Below are 22,202 nucleotides of genomic sequence, written 5' to 3' on the forward strand. Positions count from 1 at the left end.
GGAGAGATTATGGAGTGATGGAGATAGGGGGAGAACCTGGAAGGGACAATAGGGAACAAGGAATAGTTCCCCTTCCCCCATCTTGACCAGTGAATTGAGAGGGTGAGTGAAGGTACCGGAAGCCAGTACTGGAAAAGGTGGCCAGAAAGGCTGTGTCATAAAGGGACAGCCATGACTTGACAGCTGTTAAACCATTGAAGAAGTGTGATAGGAAAAGATTTAGGATTAAGGGAAGTTTGTTGCCTGGGGAACAGGCAATTCAGAGGGCACAGTAAAATGGGTGGGTGACTTCTGGCTAGAACTTTGAGGGGGGTGGGAATGAGGAATCAGGGTGGGGGATGGGTTCAGAATCTGACTGGGATGTGTCCCCATCAGATGTGATGGTGTTCATTGAGTGCTACTCCTCTTCTTAAAGGAGGTTAAGAGATTGGGCTGGAGACAAGTAGAGCCTTGGAAATGCCACAACAGGAGATGGGAGTCCCACTCCCCACTTCCCTCAAGGAACAGGAGCAGCAGGAGATGGAAGGCCTGAGGTCAATGGGAAGATAGTTCCTCTTTGCACTGGAGGGTCTCTACATGCCAGCTGAGAAATCAGGTTGGGAGTAGGGAGTGCCAGCACAGATGGAAGTCACTCCAGCAGCCAGTCCCCCCTTGGGGGACATACAGAATAGGAGATGGAAGTCTTGGTCAGAAGGTCTTGCTCCTCTTCTCACCTGAAGCTGTAGATCAGGTAGGCACAAGAGGAAATGGGAGTCTTCTGGACAGGGGAAAGTCATATTGGGGAGACAGAAGTTGGTCCACCCCTTGTCATCTTTCTTCAGGGGACACAGGCAGAGGAGATTAAAAAGTGCAATGTCAGAGGAAGGTATGACTCGGAAGAAAGTCTTGCTTCTTTTCTCTCTAGTTCACTGATTCTTAAATCTTTTCTTCTTGGTCTGTTTTCTAGGTCAGTTGTTCTTGCTATGAGATACGTTGTACTTTTCTCTATTTTTTTTCAGTCTTTTGACTTTGCTTCAATATTTTTTGTTATCACATGGAGCCATCGGCATTTCTATTTGGTCTATTCTAACTTTCAGGGAATTTGTGGCCTGGTTTTGTATCTATTATGTCAAGTTGTTAATTGCCTTTCCAATTCTTTCTTCCATAGCTCTCATTTCTTTTTCAGCTTTTTCCTCTAGCACTTTCATTTTATTTTTTTAAAAAATTAAACTTTTTAAAAAACTCTTGCTTCATCTCTTCAAGGAATTCTAGTTGAGATTGTGCTCAAGCTCTGTTTTTCTCTGAGGCACTTCTTGTAGATGTTTTAGAGTTATTCTCCTCTTCTGCTTTTGTGGCTTGAGCTTTCCTGAGGCCATAATAGCTCTCTAGGGGAGAATTCTTTTTTTGGCTTGACTAATATCCCACCTACTTCCTGATTTCAGACTTGATGTTAGGGCTGGGTTCTGCACACTTCTGGTGGGGAGATCTGGGCTTGCCTCATTACTGCTTTCTTGGGGTACTGAGTGTTCTTATTTCAGGATCTCAGCGGCAGGCTTTAAGTGCTCCCCTGGTAGTCTGATATAGAGCAAAGTCTGACTGCTGCTTACCTAATCTGAGCTCTGAGTTCCTGACCTGGGTTCTGGCCTGATCAAACAGTAGAATGCTTAGGGACTCAGCCCCTATTAGCCAAGTGAAAGCTTTGCTGGTTCTTGAATGAAAGAATCCTAGGCAGGATTCTTTGGTATGAGATTCTTACCCTGGTTACTCCTCTGCAGACCAGGCTAGATGCTGGAACTGATACCCTGTTCTGCTCCTGGAATCTGTGCCACTCAGCTACTGCTTGCTTCTGAACTTGCTACTTCCCTGTTCTACAGCCTTTCTACCTTGGATCACCATTCCCATGAAGAGGTCCCCTTTTCAGTTCACCCCAGATCTATGATCCAGGATTGGGTATTAGGAGACAAAGCTGCCAGTTGCCACTTGTCTCCATTGTCGTGCCCTGGTATAGGTATGGGACAGCCTCTCCCCAGGTGCTGGAGTATTCTGCCCCCTCCTGGCCTAATCTCATCCCCAGTATCCATAGACCTCTTTGTTCCCCTATACCAAGCTGGTCTGAGAAAATGGTTCTCTGAAACTTTTTTCAGGATTTCTCCATCAAGATTAGATCTGGTGCATCTTCTAGATCTCTGTAGAGGGGAGCTCAGTGGTACTGCTTCCTAAGGCTCCACTACCTTGACTCCACCCCTCTCAGATAAAATGTCAAAGAGAGACACAGACTGTTCTCAGGACTAGCTAGATAAGACCTCATTCAATGAAATACACTGAGAGAACCTGTTTGAAAGGAGATTAGTACCTGAGGTAACTATGACCAATAGGCTATCCTTTGTGATTCATCAGTTAATCTGCATGTCACTGTTTTTAGAGCTGAGATGATTTCAACTGAGAAACTTTAACTCAAACAAGTGTTTGAGACTACAGAAAGATTATATACATGGACTGCTGAGGTCCTACCTGGCAGAAAAGTGCAACTGGTGAACTGCACATCATAGGTGAGAGACTGGTCACTGGGAATGAGGAGGCATCAGAAACCAGAGAGAAGAAACTATAGGAAAAGGCAGACAAAAGGAGCAAGGGGGTAAGCTGAGGCCTGGAGAAGTCCCAAGAAGCAAAGGGAAGAAAGACAAAAAAGGCTGTCATCCTTCTCTAAGGAAGGCGAGAGACCAGTGCTCTGATGACTGGCTGGGGAAAGGATGGCGAGCTGAGAGCTCGTCTGCTGATGGGAAGACAGCTAAATCCGGACCCTGTGCATAGAGCCATCTGAGCTTGTTCTAGAGCCATCAAGAGCTTCGGAGGGGAGAAACCTTGCACCTGGCTGCCCTCTACTCCCTCTATAATTTGGGAAGAAACAGAGGGGAAAAGACAAGCAGATCTATTTTACTGTGGCATCTGACACTAGAGAAGGTGCTTTTCTTTGCTAGAGCTGATCTGTTTAGTGAAGAGCTGGCTAGACTTATCTGCATTGCCCAAAGAGTTAAAGAGGAGATTTACAGTTCTCTGCGTGAAGGGAAATGCTTGTCACTGAACAAGTACAACGTTGATTACATACGTGCCTATGTGTATATATGCGTGCGTGTATAGATGCAATTCAAATTATGTGTGTGTCTACAATTTCAGTTTTTGACAGGATTACTAGGCTGGTCAGGGGAATGCTGTCAGTTTACGTAGTTTTTGGCAAAGCATTTGACAAAATCATTCACAATATTCTCACTGAAAAGAGAGAGATGTGGTGAATTTAGAATTGGCTGATGGCCCAGCCCCAAAAAAGTGATCTAACGTCAACTCGGAAGAGGAGAGGGCTTGGAATCTGTGGTGGGCGCCGTAGCTGTACTGGTTAACATTCTTGTCATAGGCACAAAATGGTGAGTTTATCGAACGTGTAAATGGCACCAAGCTCAGTGTACCAGACACCAAAAATGGGCTGAATCTATTGAGATGACATTTGTTAGAGACAAATGTAAAGTTTTTAAGTTGGATTGAAATAAATCAATCTTACACTTCAGAAATCCAAGATGGCAGAGGTGTGGGGAGAGCCCTGTAGCGGGTTTGGTGGACTACACACTCGATCTAATTCAACAACGTGATATGGCAGCTAAGAAGGAAAACACAGCCTCAGGCTCTATTGAGAGAGGCACAGTGTCTAGGACTAGGAAGGTGAAAATCCTGCTGCTCCCCACCGTGGTCAAACTATACAGAGAATGCTGTGTTTGCTCTCGATGTCACGTTTTAGGAAGGCAACTGTTAAGCTGAAGACTGGCCAGAAAGAGAACAAGCAGGATGGCGAAGGCCCTCAAGATCATGCCGTGGAAGAGCTGGTGGAAAGGGAGAACCTGTTGGGCTGGAGAAGAGAAGACTTGGTGTAATATGGCAGCTGCCTGCCTTTGGTCATCTATAAAAAAGGAATTCGACTTGATCTTCTTGGCCCAAGAAGACAGAAGGAGACACTCTGGTTGGAAGTCTGAAAAGGGCAAAGGGTAATTAAAGGGTAATTAATTTAAGAATGAGAAGTATCCCAAAATACACTGGGCTGCCTTGGGAAGTAATGGGCTCTCCCTCAGGGAGCAGTTAAAGGTAAGTTTTTGGGTATACTGTTACAAACTTCCTTGTCCAAGTACAGGTTGAACAATATGGACTCTGAGGTGTCTTTAACTTCGATTCTATGAAAAATGATGCAGTATGAGAAGGCATGAATGGGTTATGATCTACACGAGCGGAGGGAGTGGAAGGATACATACTGACAACGCCAAAGATACGGAGAAACACTGTAGGTGGAAAAAAATGGGGGAGGGGGCACCAAGGAAATAGAAAATACCAGCATGTTAGCTACAGACTTAAATTCATTAAAAACAGAACACTGTTGTTCCTTTCTCAATAATCCTATAAACTTAACAGTATTAGTCTGAAAAGGAAGAAATCAACAGGGCCGGGAGAGATTATAGATTTTTCTGGTCTGTGCCAAGTAATAGAACTTCCATGATTCCTTTAAAAGGTCATTCCTCTGCAACATCTCCCTGCCAGAACACTTCTCTTAGAATTCACCTTAACCTCCTGACCTTTTACACCTTTAAATGTCAAATCTAAAAGGCAAGGGGAAAGCACTGTTTAAGAACAGGGCATTCCAAACACAGCTCATCTCTTCCCCAAACACAACACTGAATCTGTCTGAAGCACATGGAATACATCTTGCCTCGGCTTTCTGACTTCAAGGTTGGCTCCCTTACCCGGCCATCTCCCCCCTTCCCCCATGTAGCTCCTTCAAGGTACACAGAGCCTCAGAAATCCATGGTTAAAGCACAGGGCCTGGAACAGATAATCCTGTGCTGTCTGGCGTTGTCTGTACAACTGCAGAGTTTAGTTAAGTGGTGTTAAATTTGAAACCTATGTTTACATGTTGAGAACAAAGGAGATTGGGAAGTGATCCTGTTGAACAGTCTACAGCAGACACCACCTTCTCCACGACAGGCCAGATGTCTCAAATGATTTGCGCCATTAGGACAGAGACAGGAAGAACCAGGCACTGTGGCCTACTTCATCTGCCAAGACCTTTTCAGAAAAGAGGTTTCTGTGGCTTCGTTCACAAAATTCTCCCTAGCACCCACCCAATCCTCCTCTGAATTTTCCAGGCTTCTTCTTGTCTCCAAGGTTTGTAAGCTCAGCATTATTCTTGATTCCACTCTCCAGTTTCCTCCATTTTGCTTTCATCCTGGCCTCTGTGCTCTCCTTACACCCATACATGACGACTGACCTCTGGGGTGGTCTCACCTGCTAGGGAGGTCTCCCTGCCTCAAGGCTCTGTCTATTCTAATCCTGTCTCCCTCAGCTGCAACGATGATTTTTTTTTCCTGCACAAGTCTGACCATGCTCTGCTCAACAAACTCCAGGAGATGGCTACTGCCTCTGTTTGGCCTTGAAAGCCCTTCAAATGACCTCGGTCTACCTTTCCCACTTTGAATCCATTATCCCACTTCCAAGCTTTAGGTTCTAGTAAAACTGCCGTTCTTGCTCCTCCTCACATCTAGCTATTTCCTACCTCCGTGTCTTTGCTCTAGCTCTCCTCTACACATGCCATGAATTCCTTCTTCCCCTCTGCCTCCTTCAAGACTCAGCTGAAATAGGACCTTTAGCACGAAGCTTGGCCTGATCCTTGAGACTGCTCATGCCCCACTTCCCTCCCTGCACCACCTAGGATTTATTCTCTATATGTGGTTTCCACCAACAAAATGGAAGCTCCTTCAGGGCAGAGACTGTTTTGGGTATCCTGGGTGTCAAGCAGAGTGCCTGGTACACAGTAGGCATCGAATAAAATGTTGCTGACTGACTGTGTGACTCTCCAACTTCTTTGGGTTTCAGTTTCTTAATCTGTCTCACCCCTACCAAAAATAGGAAAAGAAGAAAAAAAGGGGAAAAAAAAAAAGGAAAAGCCTGGACCAGATAATGTCTAGTGCCCTTTGTGTCTCATAATGCTAACTTGGGATGGTATACAGGCAAGAGAACCAAGTCCAAACCTGCAGGAGTCCCAGGAGATCCCACCCTGGTCACCTAACTCTGCCTTGCACACATGAAAGAATCGCCATGTTGTCCTACAAGGCACCTACCCTTTCCTTTGGGGAGGCACATGTGGGAGGAAGGCAGGGACCAGGAGACAGGCTCCTGTGAGTCCATCCCACACCCATCAGCACTTAACAGCCTCCAGCTGTTCTGTCTGGGTCAGGTTTAGCTCCCCAACTAGAGGTTATTTAATTCCTTGAATGCAGCCCCACCCCTTTTCTTTACTGTCACCCAAAGCACCTAGTGGAGTGCTAGGTACTTAGGAAGCACTGAAACATGCTATCATCAATTTCTTTGAGGAGAAGCCAGTCAAGGGTCCACCTGTCACAGATGGACCTGGAGATCGCTTTGTAAGGCGTGGCTTTCCCCTGCCTGATCACAGGCAGCTCCGCTGCTCCGTCAGGAGGCCTAGGCCACTGATGGGCAAGGTCCGCCGGCAGGCTATGTCCTAGAGCGGATAAAGTGGCAGACTTGGAGTCACAGGGAAACAGCTTTGACTCTTCACTCTGTGTCCCTTTCTAGGGCTAGTTTCCTCATCTGTAAAGTGAAGGGTCAGACTAAATGAGCTCCAGGCTCCAGCTCTTGGTACTGTGAGTCTACAAAGTGACAATAATAATATTTGCACAACCTACTGCGGATGGCTGTTGCAATTCAAATGTTTTGTAAACAGTTCCCTAAGTGACACGGACTCCAACCGCTCGCTCTACAGAGTAAATGGAGAAAGCTCTAATTCTATTCACACGGGGAGATACACTTGCCAGATCACACAGTTAAAGCAGGTAAACTGTAAAACAGTTTCTACAATGGAAGGGCATAAAATAAGACAGGGATGAACACGACATAAGATGAGTTAGCAGTGCAGTATCAGAGTAATGACAGACCATGAAAAAGATCTGACTTTGACAGGCCTCCCAGAATGCTCCAGGTCTTGCTAGAATCCTAACTCTTGAAAAAGTAATGCATTCATCCTGAGGGCCCAGAAAAGCAGGGCAGGGAATGTGTCACCAATGTACTTTGAGTTACGAAGGTGAACAACTCTGATTTCCTCTCTGTCAATTAGAAAGAGTTCCGGAAGTTTCCTTTAATCTATTTCTCTGAAATTCTGGGGGCATAATAGGTGGCTGAAGGAGTCCTTTTTAGGCAGGAGGCTTTTCAAATTAGAAAAGATATAAGCATGTCTTGTTTGCTGGGGATTGAAAAAGGATCGTCATCAGAAACAACAAAAGTTCTGCTTGCTTCTGAGTCCACTAACTGATGATCCTACTGGTATTGATGGTAACAGCGATCAGCCTTACTCCAACAATTCCCTCCTAATAACCTGGCGAGGGGAGGCAAGGAGCAACCTGTGGGCAGCACAGGAAGCTAAGGCTGAGAGAGATGAAGCGACATGTCCGCTGTCAGGCCTCCCAACACACATCCTGCCCTCTTTATGTTCTATCACATCATTGGCAATGAGTCTCCCAAAGAGCCTGAAGTTCAGAGCTGGCTCGTCCCCGCTGTCCATCAACCCCACCGATGGGTGTGCACATTCTAAAGGAGCCCAAGCTCACAGCCACATCACAATACTTGTCAACGCCTCACTCTGAAGTCAGAGTCAAGCCTTTCTTCCAAGAATGACTGCTTCAGCAACTCAGAAAACAAGGCTAGGACTTGGAGGGGAGAGAAGGAAACCCCAGGGAGTTTTCTCCTACTCCAACAGCAAGGCAGAAAACTTACCAGCCCTCCACCCACAACGCTCAAGTTCAAGAATTAGAGTAAGCTGATAGAACTCACAGGAGAAAACCATAAAGGCAGGAAACCTGCACAAAGATTGATTACCAGCCCCGCCCTGCCCACGAAGGTACAGTTCAGAGCACATTCTTCGGAGCGTACATCACGGAATCAAAGGATGATTCACAGTCTTCCCTGCCCTCCCTCACTGCCTTCCACTTTCAAATTAATCAAGGGTATTTCATTGAATCTTGCTGGTCAGAAGGGTTACAGCTCTCTGGACGCACTGAACTTTGAAAGGCGGCAGGGGGAAGAAGAAACAACATCTGTTGGGTTTTCTACTTTGTACCAAACATTTCTCATGCCATCCCATCAGGCACATTCACTCCAGCACTGCCCCCAAAGGCAGCTGGTTCTACCGCTCAGAGAGGAGGGCAGGGATGGGGCTGAAGGAACAGGCACTTACGCGGCATGATCCCTTGGCTCACCAGCTCCTCCCGAGTCCGTCGCTGCTGAAGCTTCAACTGGAGCACTGCACAATGGAGAGAACAGGGAGATGGAGGGTCAGTGGGACAGAGTACCACAAAAGGCCCATTTTAAAATTCACCATGAGTTTTGTCTTTCAATCCTAAGCCATGAGGGTCTAAGCGGTAAAGAGAGGTCTGGGAGTTGTGAACGCCTGCAACTGCAGAAGTGTCCTGATAGAGCACAGTTTCCGTATTTGGCTGTGGGCGGCAGGAGAGGAAGTTGTGAAGGGTCGCGCAAGGCGATAATCCACACAACACAGAAGCCTCGCCTCGCCTCTTGCACAAAACCTTCTATAGCAACGCACTTCTTCCTGAGACTAGAAGTTTGAAAAATGGCAAGGTACTAGAGACTCCCATCCAGCAGAAGGGTATTCTATACGGCTTTATTTCCTAAGTTAACCCAGAGTAGCATGAACACTGCAATTGTGAGACTCAGGCTGCATGGCAGCTGTTTCTAATGCACCTGTGCAATGCTGGCAGGGCTCTGTCCACCTCACTGGCCAGGCATCCCTCTGCCCTCCTCCCTTTCTTCACCCTCCAGAGCATTCAAAGGCCTATAAACTCTCTGGAGGTGAGGAAGTCTAAAGAGATGATTCTGAGCACATCCGGACGGGGCTCGATTTTGGTATCAAGTGAGTGCTTGGTGCCACCCCGGCATGGCAGCGCAGCTTGATAAGAGTTTGTTTTAAAAAAAAAGAAAGAAAAAGATAAAAATCAATTCTCTGTATTTCAAAACCCAAAAAACCCCCAAAGGTCTAAACTACACCCTACATGAAGCCACAGGCCTTTCCTGTATTTACAGACAGTTTACATAAGTGAAACGTGTACTCTCTGATAGGCTGGAGCCTGGGTTCTAGAAAGATGTTTAAACAAGACATCTCTGAAGAACTACAATTTTGCAAACAAGATGATTGACTGCGGTGGGTATCCAACCCTGTCGTCTGCTCTCTCACTAAGAAGTTTTTCATTGGTTGACAGGGATGACAGAAAGTGACGTGAATGTACCCACTCTCTTCTTAACGGCCAACAATCATAAAGATAGCTGTGTTACTGCTGCTGTTGCTAATATACGTAGTGATTGGAAAGTGCTCCACATACCTAAGGAAACTGAGGCTGGGAGGAGGCAGCTGACTTGCTCAGGGGCACAGAACGTTAAGTTTTTGCAGGAGGGTCCTGCCCCAAGTCTTCCTGAGCCCCAAACCATGGCTCTGTCTACAAGGCTTTAAGCCTCTCTTCTGTGGTTAACAAAGTTTAGACCTGACCAAAGGTCCCAGGCCAAAGCTGCTTAGTTCCCACTTTTTCCTGACACGGAGTCCTTCCATTGGAGTCAGGCAGTCCTCATCCTGCCCAAGCATCTTGCTCCTTCCTTTCATTTATCTAAATCCTGCTCAATGAACAAGGACCAGCAAGAAGGGCCCCTCCAATATAAAACATTCCTTTTAACTTTCACCCAGAGTAGGTTTCTTTACCTGGAATCTGTGAAATTAAAAAAAAAGTTACAGCTTTATTCTAATGAAGGTTTTCTTTGTAATCCTATGTATTTTATGCATTTAAAAACATTATTCTGAGGACAAACAGGGTGAAGAACCTTGATTTAGAGGGATTAATAAGAACTGAATGACCGATCCCCTTCACTCACACACCAGCAAACGTCAGACTGTTATGTGTACATAGGCATGTCTACAGGGAGGGCTTGCACTGCCATGGCTTCCTCATTTCTCTGGGTGAGAGAGGGGACCGGAACAAGACACTCCAGCCAATACTGCTAGAGATCAGGGTGACTTCTGGGGCCACAGTATGTCACACTGCTGAGTCACACACTAAAATCCTCAGATCTTTTCCAAATGGACTATTGTCTAAACCACATGAACGACTCATACATTGAGATTTTTTTTTTTATACACAAGTATAGGATATTAGAGTGGAAAGAACACTGGATTTAGAGCCTGCAACCCTGTGTTCAAATCTTAACTCTGATGCAGCTTATTCTCAGTGTGACTTGGACACTTTACAAGAGAAGCCCCTCCTCCTATGTCCACACTAGGCTACAGTGGGTCCTTAGACAATATTCTCTCCCTCCTCACTTCCCAAGCTTCCTTCAGATCTCTACAAGAAGCCTTTCTCAGTCCCTTTTAATGCTGGTGCTTCACTTCTGTCGGTTATCTCCAATTTATCCTCTATCATCTTGGTTGGTGGGGCTTGACTTTTGACTCTCTATCACCATGGCTCAACACAGTACCCAATACATAGTAAATGCTTAATAAATACCCATTGACTATCTGTACCTCAATTTCCTTATGCATAAAATGACAGGGCTGTATTAGATGATCTCTAATAGAGTCCTTCTGGGGCAACTAGGTGGAACAGTAGATAGAATACTGGGCCTGGAGTCAAGAAAACTCATCTTCTTGAGTTCTAATCTGTCCTCAGATACTTACTAGCTACATGACCCTGGGCAAGTCGCTTCACCCTGTTTGCCTCAGTTTTCCTCAACTGTAAAATGAGCTGGAGAAGGAAATGGCAAACCACTCCAATATCTTTGGCAAGAAAACCCCAAATGACGTCACAAAGAGTTGGACATGACTAAAAGCAACTGAACGACAACAAGGGTCCTTTCAGATTTAATTCTTATGTTATTAGGAGACCTTGTTTGTTAACACATACCTGTCACCTACAGATGGGATACTCCCTTTTCTGAGGTGGGATAGTTGGGGGATAAAAGTAACCCACCTACATTTACAATGCAGGAATCATCCTGTGTTAAGAAGCACATGTTTTATGAAAAAAAATGCTCTAAATCACTAATGATTAGAGAAATGCAAATTAAAACAACTCTGAGGTACCACCTCACACATCTATCAAATTGGTTAAAATGACAGAAAAGGAAAACAACAAATGTTGGAGGAGATGTGGAAAAACTGGGATGCTAATGCATTGTTGGTGTAGGTGTGAACTGATCCAACCATTCTGGAAAGCAATTTGGAACTCTGCCCAAAGAGCTATGAAACCGTGCATACTCTTGGATCCAGCAATACCACTACGAGGTCTGTATCCCAAAAAGATCAAAGGAAAAGGAAAAGGACCTATTTGTAGAAAATATTTATAGCAGCTCTTTTTGTGGTGGCAAAAAAATGGAAATTGAGGGGATGCCTATTTTTTGGGAATGGCTGAACAAGTTGTGGTCTATGATTGTTATGGAACACTACTGTGCTATAAGACATGATGAGCAGGATGGTTTCAGAAAAACCTGGGAAGACTTACATGAACTGATGCAAAGTTAAATGAGCAGAACCAGAACACTGTACACAGTAACAGCAGTACTGCATGATGATCAACTATGAATGACTCAGCTCTTCTCAGCAATCCAATGATCTTAGACAACTCCAAAGGACAAATGGTGAAAAAAGCTATCCACCTCCAGAGAAAGTACTGATGAAGTCTGAGAACGGATCAAAGAATCCTTTTTTAAAAACTTTTTTTTTTAGGCTTTTTGGTCTCCATTTTCTTTTGCAACATAGCTAATAAGGAAACGTTTTGCATGACTGCGCATGTACAATCTATATCAAATTGTATGCCTTCTCAAGGAGGGTGGGGAGGAAGGAGAGAAACTCTAAATTTTAAAACATCAAATGTTTTTTTTTTTTTAAGAAAAGCACATTTTTACACTACACCTGATGTTGTGCATTAGCAGATTTTGTAATTCTGTATGTCTCCAAGTTATTTCACTAGAATGCAATGTGGTACAATGGAAAGAGCCCTGAAACTGGAGTCAGAGGATCTATGTTCAAAAAAGGTGCTAACTGCCACTTACTGCCCTGTGATTCTAGACAACTCACTTGACATCTCTTGGCTTCAATGTCTTCATCTTGAAAATATGCAGGTTGAATCAGATGGCTGCTAAAGTCCCTTCCAATTCCAGATCCATGATGCTCTAAATTCAATTAATCCTCCAAGATTTAGGAAAGTGAAAGGAAAGACCAGGGCAATGTACCATGAGAGTGCAGGAGTGGGAAGGCAGGCCAGGCACCTGAACCAATGAGTGCCCTTTCAATTCAGAAATTCACCTAGCCTAGGAAGCATGATAAGGGATGAAACACTCCATGGTGGCTGAAGACACTATGCTCAGGATCATTCCTTGAGGATGGCCACAGCCTTAGGAAGTGAGGAAAGTCTCACTGCCTCAACAGTCAAATGGAAAAGTTGTCTAGCAGGACTTTGGATCCTTGGGCCCAGTCTCTAAGAAGACAGACACAAGTAACAGAGACAGGAGCCAACAGCAACGAGCTTAGGTGCTCTTGCCCTCTAAATTAACCCCGGAATTTAATTTCTCTTCAGAACATTTTGAAACCATAATATAACAAACGAGATAAAAGAGTGCACTGGAAATGTGAGAGAAGAGGGGGAAAAAATTTTGCACTACTTCATGAGAGTTCTAGGGATGTTACTAGAAAATTGTTCTATCTATCTATCTCTACGTACAAAGATATATGATATCAATATAGAATAAATTGTGCTGAACAAGAAAACCTACAAAATTTTATTAAATTCAACAGATCTAAACACCCCAAAGCAACTAACAATCTAATGGGGGGGGCGCACACAACTTGCTTAAATGACGACATATACAAACAAACGACAACATATACAAACGACATATGTGATAGAGAATAGTTAACAGCAACTATTACTGCAAAACAATAATAACTTTCTTTAAAAATCCACCAGAAAACTACACAAGTCTGACCATCTGGGCATGGCAATGATCCTGAATTAAGACAACTCTCTTCATGAGACCCCCAGCAAAGCTCTCAGGTTTGCTCACTGACTGAACTCTTGTGGCCTGGGCAAACAAGGTACTTTCCACTGCTTCTTAATTCTAGTTCATTGGGGAAGATTTAAAAATCTTTTCCATTCCAAATGCTAATAAGAATTAGACTTCAATTATCTGAAAGGGCCATCAGTTCCCTGGCCTCCCCCACCCCTGTCATTACCTCCCCATTTATCTGCAATCTAACCAAGTTCCCCAATGAAATAAGTGAGGGGAACCTGTAACTCTATTATCTTGGGTGTTGCTATAACTTGACAGTCAGGGTGTCTTGTTGGGTACATTGCATAATTCTCTTCTAGTTACTTCAGTGATATTTATAAAAAGGAAAAAAATTAAGCAGCAGAGTCAAGGAACAACTATGATCTCTCTATCATCTACATGTATGTAACAACGAGCCTCGTCACTTACGATGATGATGAATGATCAGAGAATGTTTTCTGCTCTTCATCAGAACTTTCTCTTCTTATGGTTCATCTGATTACTGCTCACCATTCCACATCAATTCTCTCCTTCCCTGATATTTGCCAACTACAGAGATGAGTCATCTTGGCAGACATTTCATGACAGCCTTTTAATAAATACCAAATCAAACCAGACAAACGAGGGCACAGAGCTGCTTCATACATATGTGGTGCAGTAAGTACACAAGTTAAGACCTTAACAGAGTTCCAAGGCCTACCAGGCCCACGCAGCCCATACCATGAAGTGTCGAGCACCCCGGACTGGTCGTTTCAGGGCTAGGTACTCTAAAGGTGCTGAGTCAGGAGAGAAGGCTCCGGTGCTGTCCCTTGGGCCCACACTCTAACTAAAAAGCATGGCTTGCCCAATCTACTGGTCAATGAATTCCACCACATATTTAGTGGATCAGCTAGTGAGCCTACATACATGGGGCCTACAGAGAGATGAACAGATATTTGTAGTGACAAAAGTCACTGACCAAGCAGCCCATTAAAGAGAAGATTTGGAAGAAAGTTATTTTTAAAAACACTATAAAGTAGAACTGAACACCATAATCTATGCCCTTAGGAACTGTCAATGCCTCTAGCTCCTTCCTAAATAATGACAACTTACATTTACTTTGAGATGGAGACAGAACATGGTGGGACAGAACCTTTACAGACTGAACACATCTGACCCCTTTCTCATTTCTGCTTACATAAAAGTCAAAGCACAAAGAAAGACAGAAAGGAATCCCAGAGGTCACTGATATGATAAAGGAACAGAAAAGAAGATGAAGGTATATCCACCTCTCTCTCACTCCTTTCCCTGAGCCACTCAAAGGGGATTCATAAAGCACTTGGCACAAAGCCTGGTGCACAGTAGGTGCTATCTAAATGCTCATTCCCTTCCCCTCATCTCGGATGGCCTCTAAGAACCAGGACAGCAAAGATATGCTCAGCTTGGAAGGGAAGATGGGTAACAGGCTGTTTTTCTCAGGCTCTAATTATCCAAATATGAAAATGATTCCTATTCCATGATGGCATGGGACCTTGACTTCATATTGTTTTGAAAATCTAGGTTAGATGAGATATTTTTAACCTTGCCCTCACATGCATTGAACAGCAACCCTATGGATATGCAAGGAAAATTCCACTTGGGGCCTGAAAATGACACTACAGGCAGGAAAGCAGAAGAGCCATCGCCAAATGCCCTGAATAAAGCACCCAGAGGCCGTCGAGTGGAGCCTGCACCTGGACATGCATCCTCTCTACAGCGTCCCTGACAAAGCGATCATGGCAGGCACCTCTGTGAGAGCGCCAAAGACACTTTGGGAGAGCCTGGTCAGGAGACATCTCCTTCTGCTCACCCCATGATTGCTTCCCCCCAGCCGCCAAGGTCAAAAGAACAAGTCAATTCCCTTCTCCAAATCATGGAATCATCAAATACATCAATCAATTGACCCACAGGCAGTTATTAATTACAGAAGATAGAGCACTGGGCCTGGAGTCAGAAAGAGCCAAGTTAAAATCTAACCTTAGACATTTACTGTGTGACCCCAAGAAAATCACTTAACCTCTGTTTGCCCTGTGTCTCAAACTGTAAAAAGGAGATTATAATAGCATGAACCAGCAACCTACCTGTTGGCATTCTAGTCTCCTTTTTACAACTGAGATATTTGTAAAAGGACAGCACAGTGCCTGGCACATAGTAGGTGCTATATATATTTATTCCCTTCTCTCTGTTGTATGTCAGGTTCCGAGCTAGATGCCAGGTAAAAATGCAAAGAATTCAAAAACCCCTACTCACAAGACACTCATATGCAAATGGGGCATGCAAATAAATATTAGAATACAGAAATAAAAACAAGATGGCCTGAGAGGGAGGGCACTAGCAGCTGGGGTTAGGAGGAGAACAGAGAAGACTTCAAGTAGAAAGCAGGGCCTGAGTTGGATCCTGAAAGGAGGAGCCTCTGAGGCGCAGGTGTGGGAGACGGAGTTTATTCAGGCAGCCGGCTTAGCTGGCTAGCAGAGCCCAGAGAGCAAGTAATGCCCAATGAGGCTGGAAAGATGGGTTAGAGTCAGGTGGTGAAGGGCTTTGATAGCTAAGCTGAAGGGCTGGTCCTAGAGGCAACTGTGAGCCACTAGGGTTAACACGGGCAGAAAGGAAAATCAGTCTGGCAGCGTGTGTTGGACAGACTGAAGTGGAGAGAGCCTGAAGAAAAGGCAGACGAATGAGGAGGCTGTTGCACTATTCCAGGTGAAAGGGGATGAGAAACTGAGCTAAGGCAGAAGTAGAAACATGACAACTGCCCGGGTAGGTGGGCGGAGGCAAGGATGATGATAAAGTTACAACCCTGGAAGACTGAAAAATGGTGGTGCCTCTGCCAGAAAGATGGGAGAGAGTTTGGGGGCAAAGATGAGTTCAGTTTTTGATGCGAGAAGTCTGAGATATCTCCAGTCTGAAATGTCTAATAGGCAACTGATGGTGTTGGATTGAAGCTCAGGGGAGAGCTGACTAGACACAGTTACCAATTAAGGACTTGACACAGAAATATGGGAGGTCTGGCAGAGATGAGGGTTAAAGCCATGGGAGCTGATGGGGAGGACAGAACCTTGGGCAATACCCACATTCGATGACCCAGCAAAGGAGCAGTCTGGCAAGTGGACGAAGAACCAAAGCAGCATCACCACATCCAGAGAGGAGACAGCATCCCGGAGGAGTGGAGAGCCAACAGTGCAAGAGGCAGCCTAAGAAAGATCAGGGCTAAAAAGAGACTGTCAGAATGAGCAGTTAAGATAAGCGCTGGTCATTCTGGAGAGAACAGCCACAGTTCAGAGACGAAGCTGAAACTGAGACTGCTGCAACAGGCTGAGGAGAGGAAGTGAGCCTTTTCCATGGAGTTTGGCTAAGAAGGGGAGGAGAGAGACACCGTGAGGGGGCGGCAGTGTCTAGGGAAGGTGATTTGAGGAAAGGGAAGCCTTGGGCAGGCTGGAAAGCCACTGGGAAGGAACTAGTTGATAGGGAGAGGTTGAAGACTTAGAAAAAAGGGAGGGGCCAATTGAGGGTGCGATGCATTGCAGAAGATGAGAAGATATAGGAACACTGGCCTTGGCAAAGGGAAGGGGCACCCATTTCTCAGAGACTGGAGGATGATGTCAAAGGATACTGACCTGAGATGTCAGGGAGACTGAGAAGAGAAAGGAACTCAGACTGAAGAGAGCTATCATGTCTCCCCAGCTCTTCTCTGCTCTTCTCCAGGATAAACAAGCCTAGTTCCTAGACCACAGGATTATAAATTTAGGGATAAAAGGCCTCTTAGGTCATCTAGTCTAACCCCCTTCTTTTACTGGGTACTGAAGCCCCGAGGAATTGTAAGTGACTTCCCCAAGGTCACACAGGGTAGTAAGTAGAAAGCAAGAGTTGGGATCAATGTCTTTCCTAAGCGACACTCCCAGAACAAAACAAGAGATTATCATTGCCCTAGTCCTGGACACTATGCTTTTCAATAATATAAAGCCACTAAAGGTCATTTGTGAAGTGCCTAATAATGGACGTTACAAGCTATTTCTACTTAAAAATTTACTGTGATTTCACAGGTTTTTGTTTTGTTTTTTTAAACTAAAACGAAAGCATCACATCAGATCTACCCAAGAATTAAAATCCTAGGAAGCAAAGTGGCAGAATTAATGGTCACCAAATATGGATCCCACAGCACTGAAGAATCACAACATGGCAGCGATCATTAAGTGCCCGATGACTGAGATTCTGTGGTTCCAATTTAAACTGACTGAATCCTAGAACTATGAGAACTATGAGCCTGCCCAATGCTAATCTCAGTAAGTGCTGTTTAAGTTGCCATCCTCCCTCGGACATTTAGCACGGGAAGTCCCAGAGACAGCTTAACATCAACACATCATTCTCTTTCCCTAATCCTCTCCTCTTCCAAATGAGGCCTGGCAGCCTTCCGATGCATGCCCTGGACCCCTGACTCCATCACCAAGTCTTACCCTTTCTACCTCCCCTCACACCTTAGCTCAGGCCTTCATTACTTCATGCTTCTTACCAATCTCCGTAGCCTCCTGGTCGGCTCAAGCCCCCTCTTTAGCCCACCCTACAGCCTGCTGCCAAAGTCATTTTCTTAAGCACAGATCTCTCCTATTCAACCAACTCCAGCAGTTTTATATTGCCTCAAGGATCAAAATAACAAGCCCACAACTATCTTTTCCAGCCTCACTGGACAGCGTTCGGCCTCCCACTCCATACTCCAACCAAACTGGCCTCCTCTCTGTCCATGACACTGCATCTTCTGACCATCCCAGATGTCTAGAGAGCACTCCCACTTTATATCAGCTTCTTATGACTGTCCTTTGTTTTCAAAGAGGACCAATGACAGCATGGGTCAATGTCTTGCCTTGCTCGTGAATTGGATTTAAGTGAGGCAGAGGTGGTTGCCCGTCTGCCAAGGTGAGAGCTGAGAGCCAGGTGGACACCACAGGTGGTTGAGCAGCCTTGAAAAGGGCTCAGCTGGTTCTCCTTGAACTCTCTGCGTCTTTTACGACATAGTTACCTCCTTGTGCATCATGAAGCCTTTCCTGATCCCCCCACGTCTTCCCTCCCAAACTACCTTGTATTTCATTGCTTTGAATATAGTCATATTTATTAGCCTGATCTTTCTGCTGCACATATTTTTATCTGTACTTGTTGTCTTCCTATAAGAAGTAAGTGAAGGCAAGCAGGGACTGTTTCCTTTTTTGTACTTCTTTTTCCAACTCAGGGCCAGGAACATGGTGGATACTTAATAAACTCCTGTTGATTGGTTAATAATAAATTTAGAGCTGGAAGTGACCTTAGAGGCCACTGAGCCCAATCTCATGATTTTACAAATGAGGGAACGTAGGCATGTTGAGGTTAAGTGACTTTCCCAGGGTCACTAAGCTACTAAGGTTCTGAGGTAAGATTTGAATTCAGGTCTTACTGACTCCAAGTCTAATGCCTAATCCATTATGCCATCAGGACTTTAAATGGGTGAACTTATTTAAAACCAGCCATATTTACACATTAGCAGGTGTCACCCAATAATATATAATAATGACCATCTTTCTTATTGCATATGTACTATTAAGTAAAACCCTATTTTAATTACTTTGTCATACACTTTGAGATTATCATCTGTTTGTAAAATACTGGCCTTTGACTCTGACGGTAGAAAATGTGGGCGAGTGCAGTAAATGCCCCAAACCACAAAAGCGTGTGTCAATTGTTAAAAGTGGTTTGGTAATGCCAATGGTCTTAGGGAGTCAGGCAGGGCCACCTTTAAAGCACCCACATGAGGAGCCCATATCACTGCCACCGTTAGTGCCCTGCCACACAGAAATCCAAAGGAATTGAAGGACCAAAGAGAGTTTTATCAGCTTCTCAGGTACCACAATAATAATCCACTGACCGGGCAGGTTTCTAAGCTATGGCAAAACAACTTAGTCCTGATGACAGAAGGACTGTGGGAAAACTTTAATGCTTCCTGTATGACCACGAAAAGTTCAAAATAAAGTCAAAGGGATAGAACTGTAGTCTACATTGGGTGGTATCGATGGGTCAGGAAGGACAACTGAGACGTTTTCAGATAGCATTTAGAAAACAATTCTATGCATCCAAGGCACTAAAACAGATAATGATCCAATGCACTGGCAGCCACCACTCCCCAGGAACAATAACTTACAGATCATACTGACACTTAAGTACAGGATTTTCAAAAAGGAGAATAAAGCCAAACCAGGAAATCAGTGCAGAGTAAGATAGATAGAACCATATCTAGACACATCTACACTCTCCCTCTCTCTCTCTCTCTCTCTCTCTCTCATTCCCACTACATCCAAGCTGTTGCCAAGACCTGTCCTGTAGATTTCAAACACATCTCAAACACATCGCCTTCTCTCCTCTGACCCTGATGGAGGGTTCACCTGCTTTGAGTCTCTCCCTACTCCACTACATCCTCCATTAAGGCACTAAAGTGCAGGTCCAACCACATGACCTCCCCCCACCCCAAACTCCAGTGTTCTTTCGATCCAGTGACACTGTCCTAGGTGTTCCACAAACAAGACCCTCCATCTCTCAGCTCTGGGCATTCTCTCCAGCTCTCCCCCAGGCCCAGAATGCAATCCCTCCTCGGCTTAGACTACTGACTTCCCTGGCTTCCTTTAAGTCCCAACTAAAATCACCTCTCCTATGAGACGCCTTCCCAGCTCCCGGGAATTCTAGTGTTAATGATTTCCTAGTTATCCTGCCTAGCTCTTGTTAGCACCCATCTGCTTGCCTGTTGTCTTCCACATCACAGGAGGACTCCTCAAGAGATTCTTTTTGTATCCCCACTGCTCAGCACATTGCCAGGCACATAGTAGGTAATTAATAAATGTTTACTGAGTGATGTCCATACATCTACACAGAGACTACTTTGGACATAGCAGTCAATGAACACAGGAAAGAAGAGAGGAAGGAGAAGAAAGAATAGAAATATTCAAGATGAAATGTTTTATTTGGGGGTGGGGAAATTAATCACAGTGCCGATGGGAATTCCATGTCTAAAATGAGTAAGATTGAAGGAAACCATAATCGTTTTCTTCTGTTCCACATGGAAAGGTTTTGTGAAGGAGGTGAGATTTCAGTGTTAAAACTAGGTTCAAGTTAGTGAGAAGTGGAGAGAAAATTAGATAGTAAGGGCCAGTTAGCTTAGGATAACAATAAGCCACGCCCATACAGACGTTCTCTGGAATTCAACTCTATCAGGTACAATACTTTAAGAAGCAAATGAGTACATCAATGTGCTCATTCAAGAGAATCACCTTCCACTGCCCACGACTGTTGGTGGGAGACGGGCATGAAGCTCATTAAAGATGGCACTCTAAGAGGGTTTCGAAATCTAGGTAGGCTAATCAGGGAAGGAGGACAGTAGAAACTCCAGTAGTCACTGAGTTCAAACTGTTGCATTTGGTACATCATTTTTTACACTTCTGCTCTTTCTTACTCCTCCAGCAGAAATGAAATCTGTTTGCCTGTGAAGGTCAGAACAGAAGCCAAGAGCTCACCCCACCCCCACCCCCCATTAAGTGGCCAAGGAGGAAGAGCTGGAACATGCCAGCTTCTCCCCCCATTAGCATTACACTCAATAGCCTGATCTCCTCTGTGCTTCACTGCCATCAAAATCCTGGTACCCGCTGTCTAGCATCATCCAGGACACTCCTCTTCCTTCTGCAGCAAGGTCATTCCCTAGCTAAGAGTCTTTTTTTCCTCCTCGATTGCTGCTCTCAGACTACTCCTCTCTCAGGCGCCTTTGCTGGATATTCATTACATCCGACCTGATAACCGCACAGGGCTCTGTCCTGGGCACACTTCTCTTCTCCCTCCATACTATCTCACTAGATGACCTCATAAGCTTCCATGGATTCAACTGTCAACTCTATCCTGATAATTCTCAAATTGACTTACCAAGCCCTAACCTCTTACCGATCTCCAGTCTGGCATTTCCAGCTGCATGTTCCACAGACAAATGGGATACCAAATCAGATGTCAAATGCGATAATAAGCACAGTGTAGACATTATACAAATGCTTCTTCCCTTTTCTTCCCCTTTCATGGACACTGTAAACTCAATATGTCCACAACCAAATTCATTCTCTTGCTCCCTATCTCCCCTCTTCCTACCATCCTCCTAGACACATAGGCTCACAGTCATCCTGGCATTCTCCCTCTTTCGTGGCCCAGGTGCCATGTGTTGCAGGCCCTCATTACCCCACGCCTGGATTAGTTGGCCTCTTCCTACCTCACCTCATCATCTATTTTCTAAAGCAGGATTCTGATCGAGTCACTCCCTACTCAACAACACGTAATACCTGGAATATAAGTACACACTTAATAAATGTTAATTATTTGTTGACTGACAAGAGAAGAGTTGAAGGCCAAACCAAGGGCTAAAATCTTCTCTGGTCACTAATGCTGCACGAAAGGTTTGGAGACACTTTAGGAAGAACCATACCCTCTAGTATACCAACCTACCTCAAACCCTTTCCGAGACCTTTCAGGGCACCCTGATTCCAACAGACTCAGAGACATTAGGCTCAACAGATTAATAAACAAGATAAAATAGCTTATTGTTCGTAGCCAAAGTTGGGAGACTCTGTCAAGTACTTTACAAACAAAATAAAGTAGGCCTTAACTATATTTTCAACTTGCTCAGTTCTTGGTTCCCAGAGGGTTATCATGAAATGCAAAAAGATGCTTTATTACCACAGGAAACTATAAAAGTCCTGGAATGGCAAGTGTCTATAAACAGTCGAGACGTAGTTTAAAGAACACAATTTCCTATTTCACACAATGAACAGAAAAGGCCCCATAAAGAACTGCAAATGATCACAACACTCAGACACATAATACAGTCAGGGCAAGACAAAGTTAGTAAAGGATGGAATTCTAGACACACTAGAGAAGTCTGCGTTCCCCTGGATGCCTGAAGGGCCTACTTATGAACCTTCACACTGGATGCCTTCCTTCAGATTTCAACAAAACCAAGATAGCTTTCTTAATGGGAGAAAATTCCCTCAAAATTAATGCTAAGAATTGGA

General features: G+C 44.6%; 1 protein-coding gene across 1 annotated transcript in view; it reads right to left on the bottom strand.

Annotated features, from left to right (window-relative positions):
• The window catches only part of MRTFA (myocardin related transcription factor A), a 227,596-nt gene that overhangs the window by 36,008 nt on the left and 169,386 nt on the right, over positions 1–22,202 (bottom strand). The window contains exon 4 of the mRNA XM_036760825.1: positions 8,261–8,326. Within this exon, the coding sequence (XP_036616720.1) occupies positions 8,261–8,326 (66 nt within the window). The remainder of the gene's footprint in view (positions 1–8,260; positions 8,327–22,202) is intronic.

Source organism: Trichosurus vulpecula, chromosome 5 (genome assembly GCF_011100635.1).
Source record: "Trichosurus vulpecula isolate mTriVul1 chromosome 5, mTriVul1.pri, whole genome shotgun sequence".
Taxonomy (NCBI): Eukaryota; Metazoa; Chordata; class Mammalia; order Diprotodontia; family Phalangeridae; genus Trichosurus; species Trichosurus vulpecula.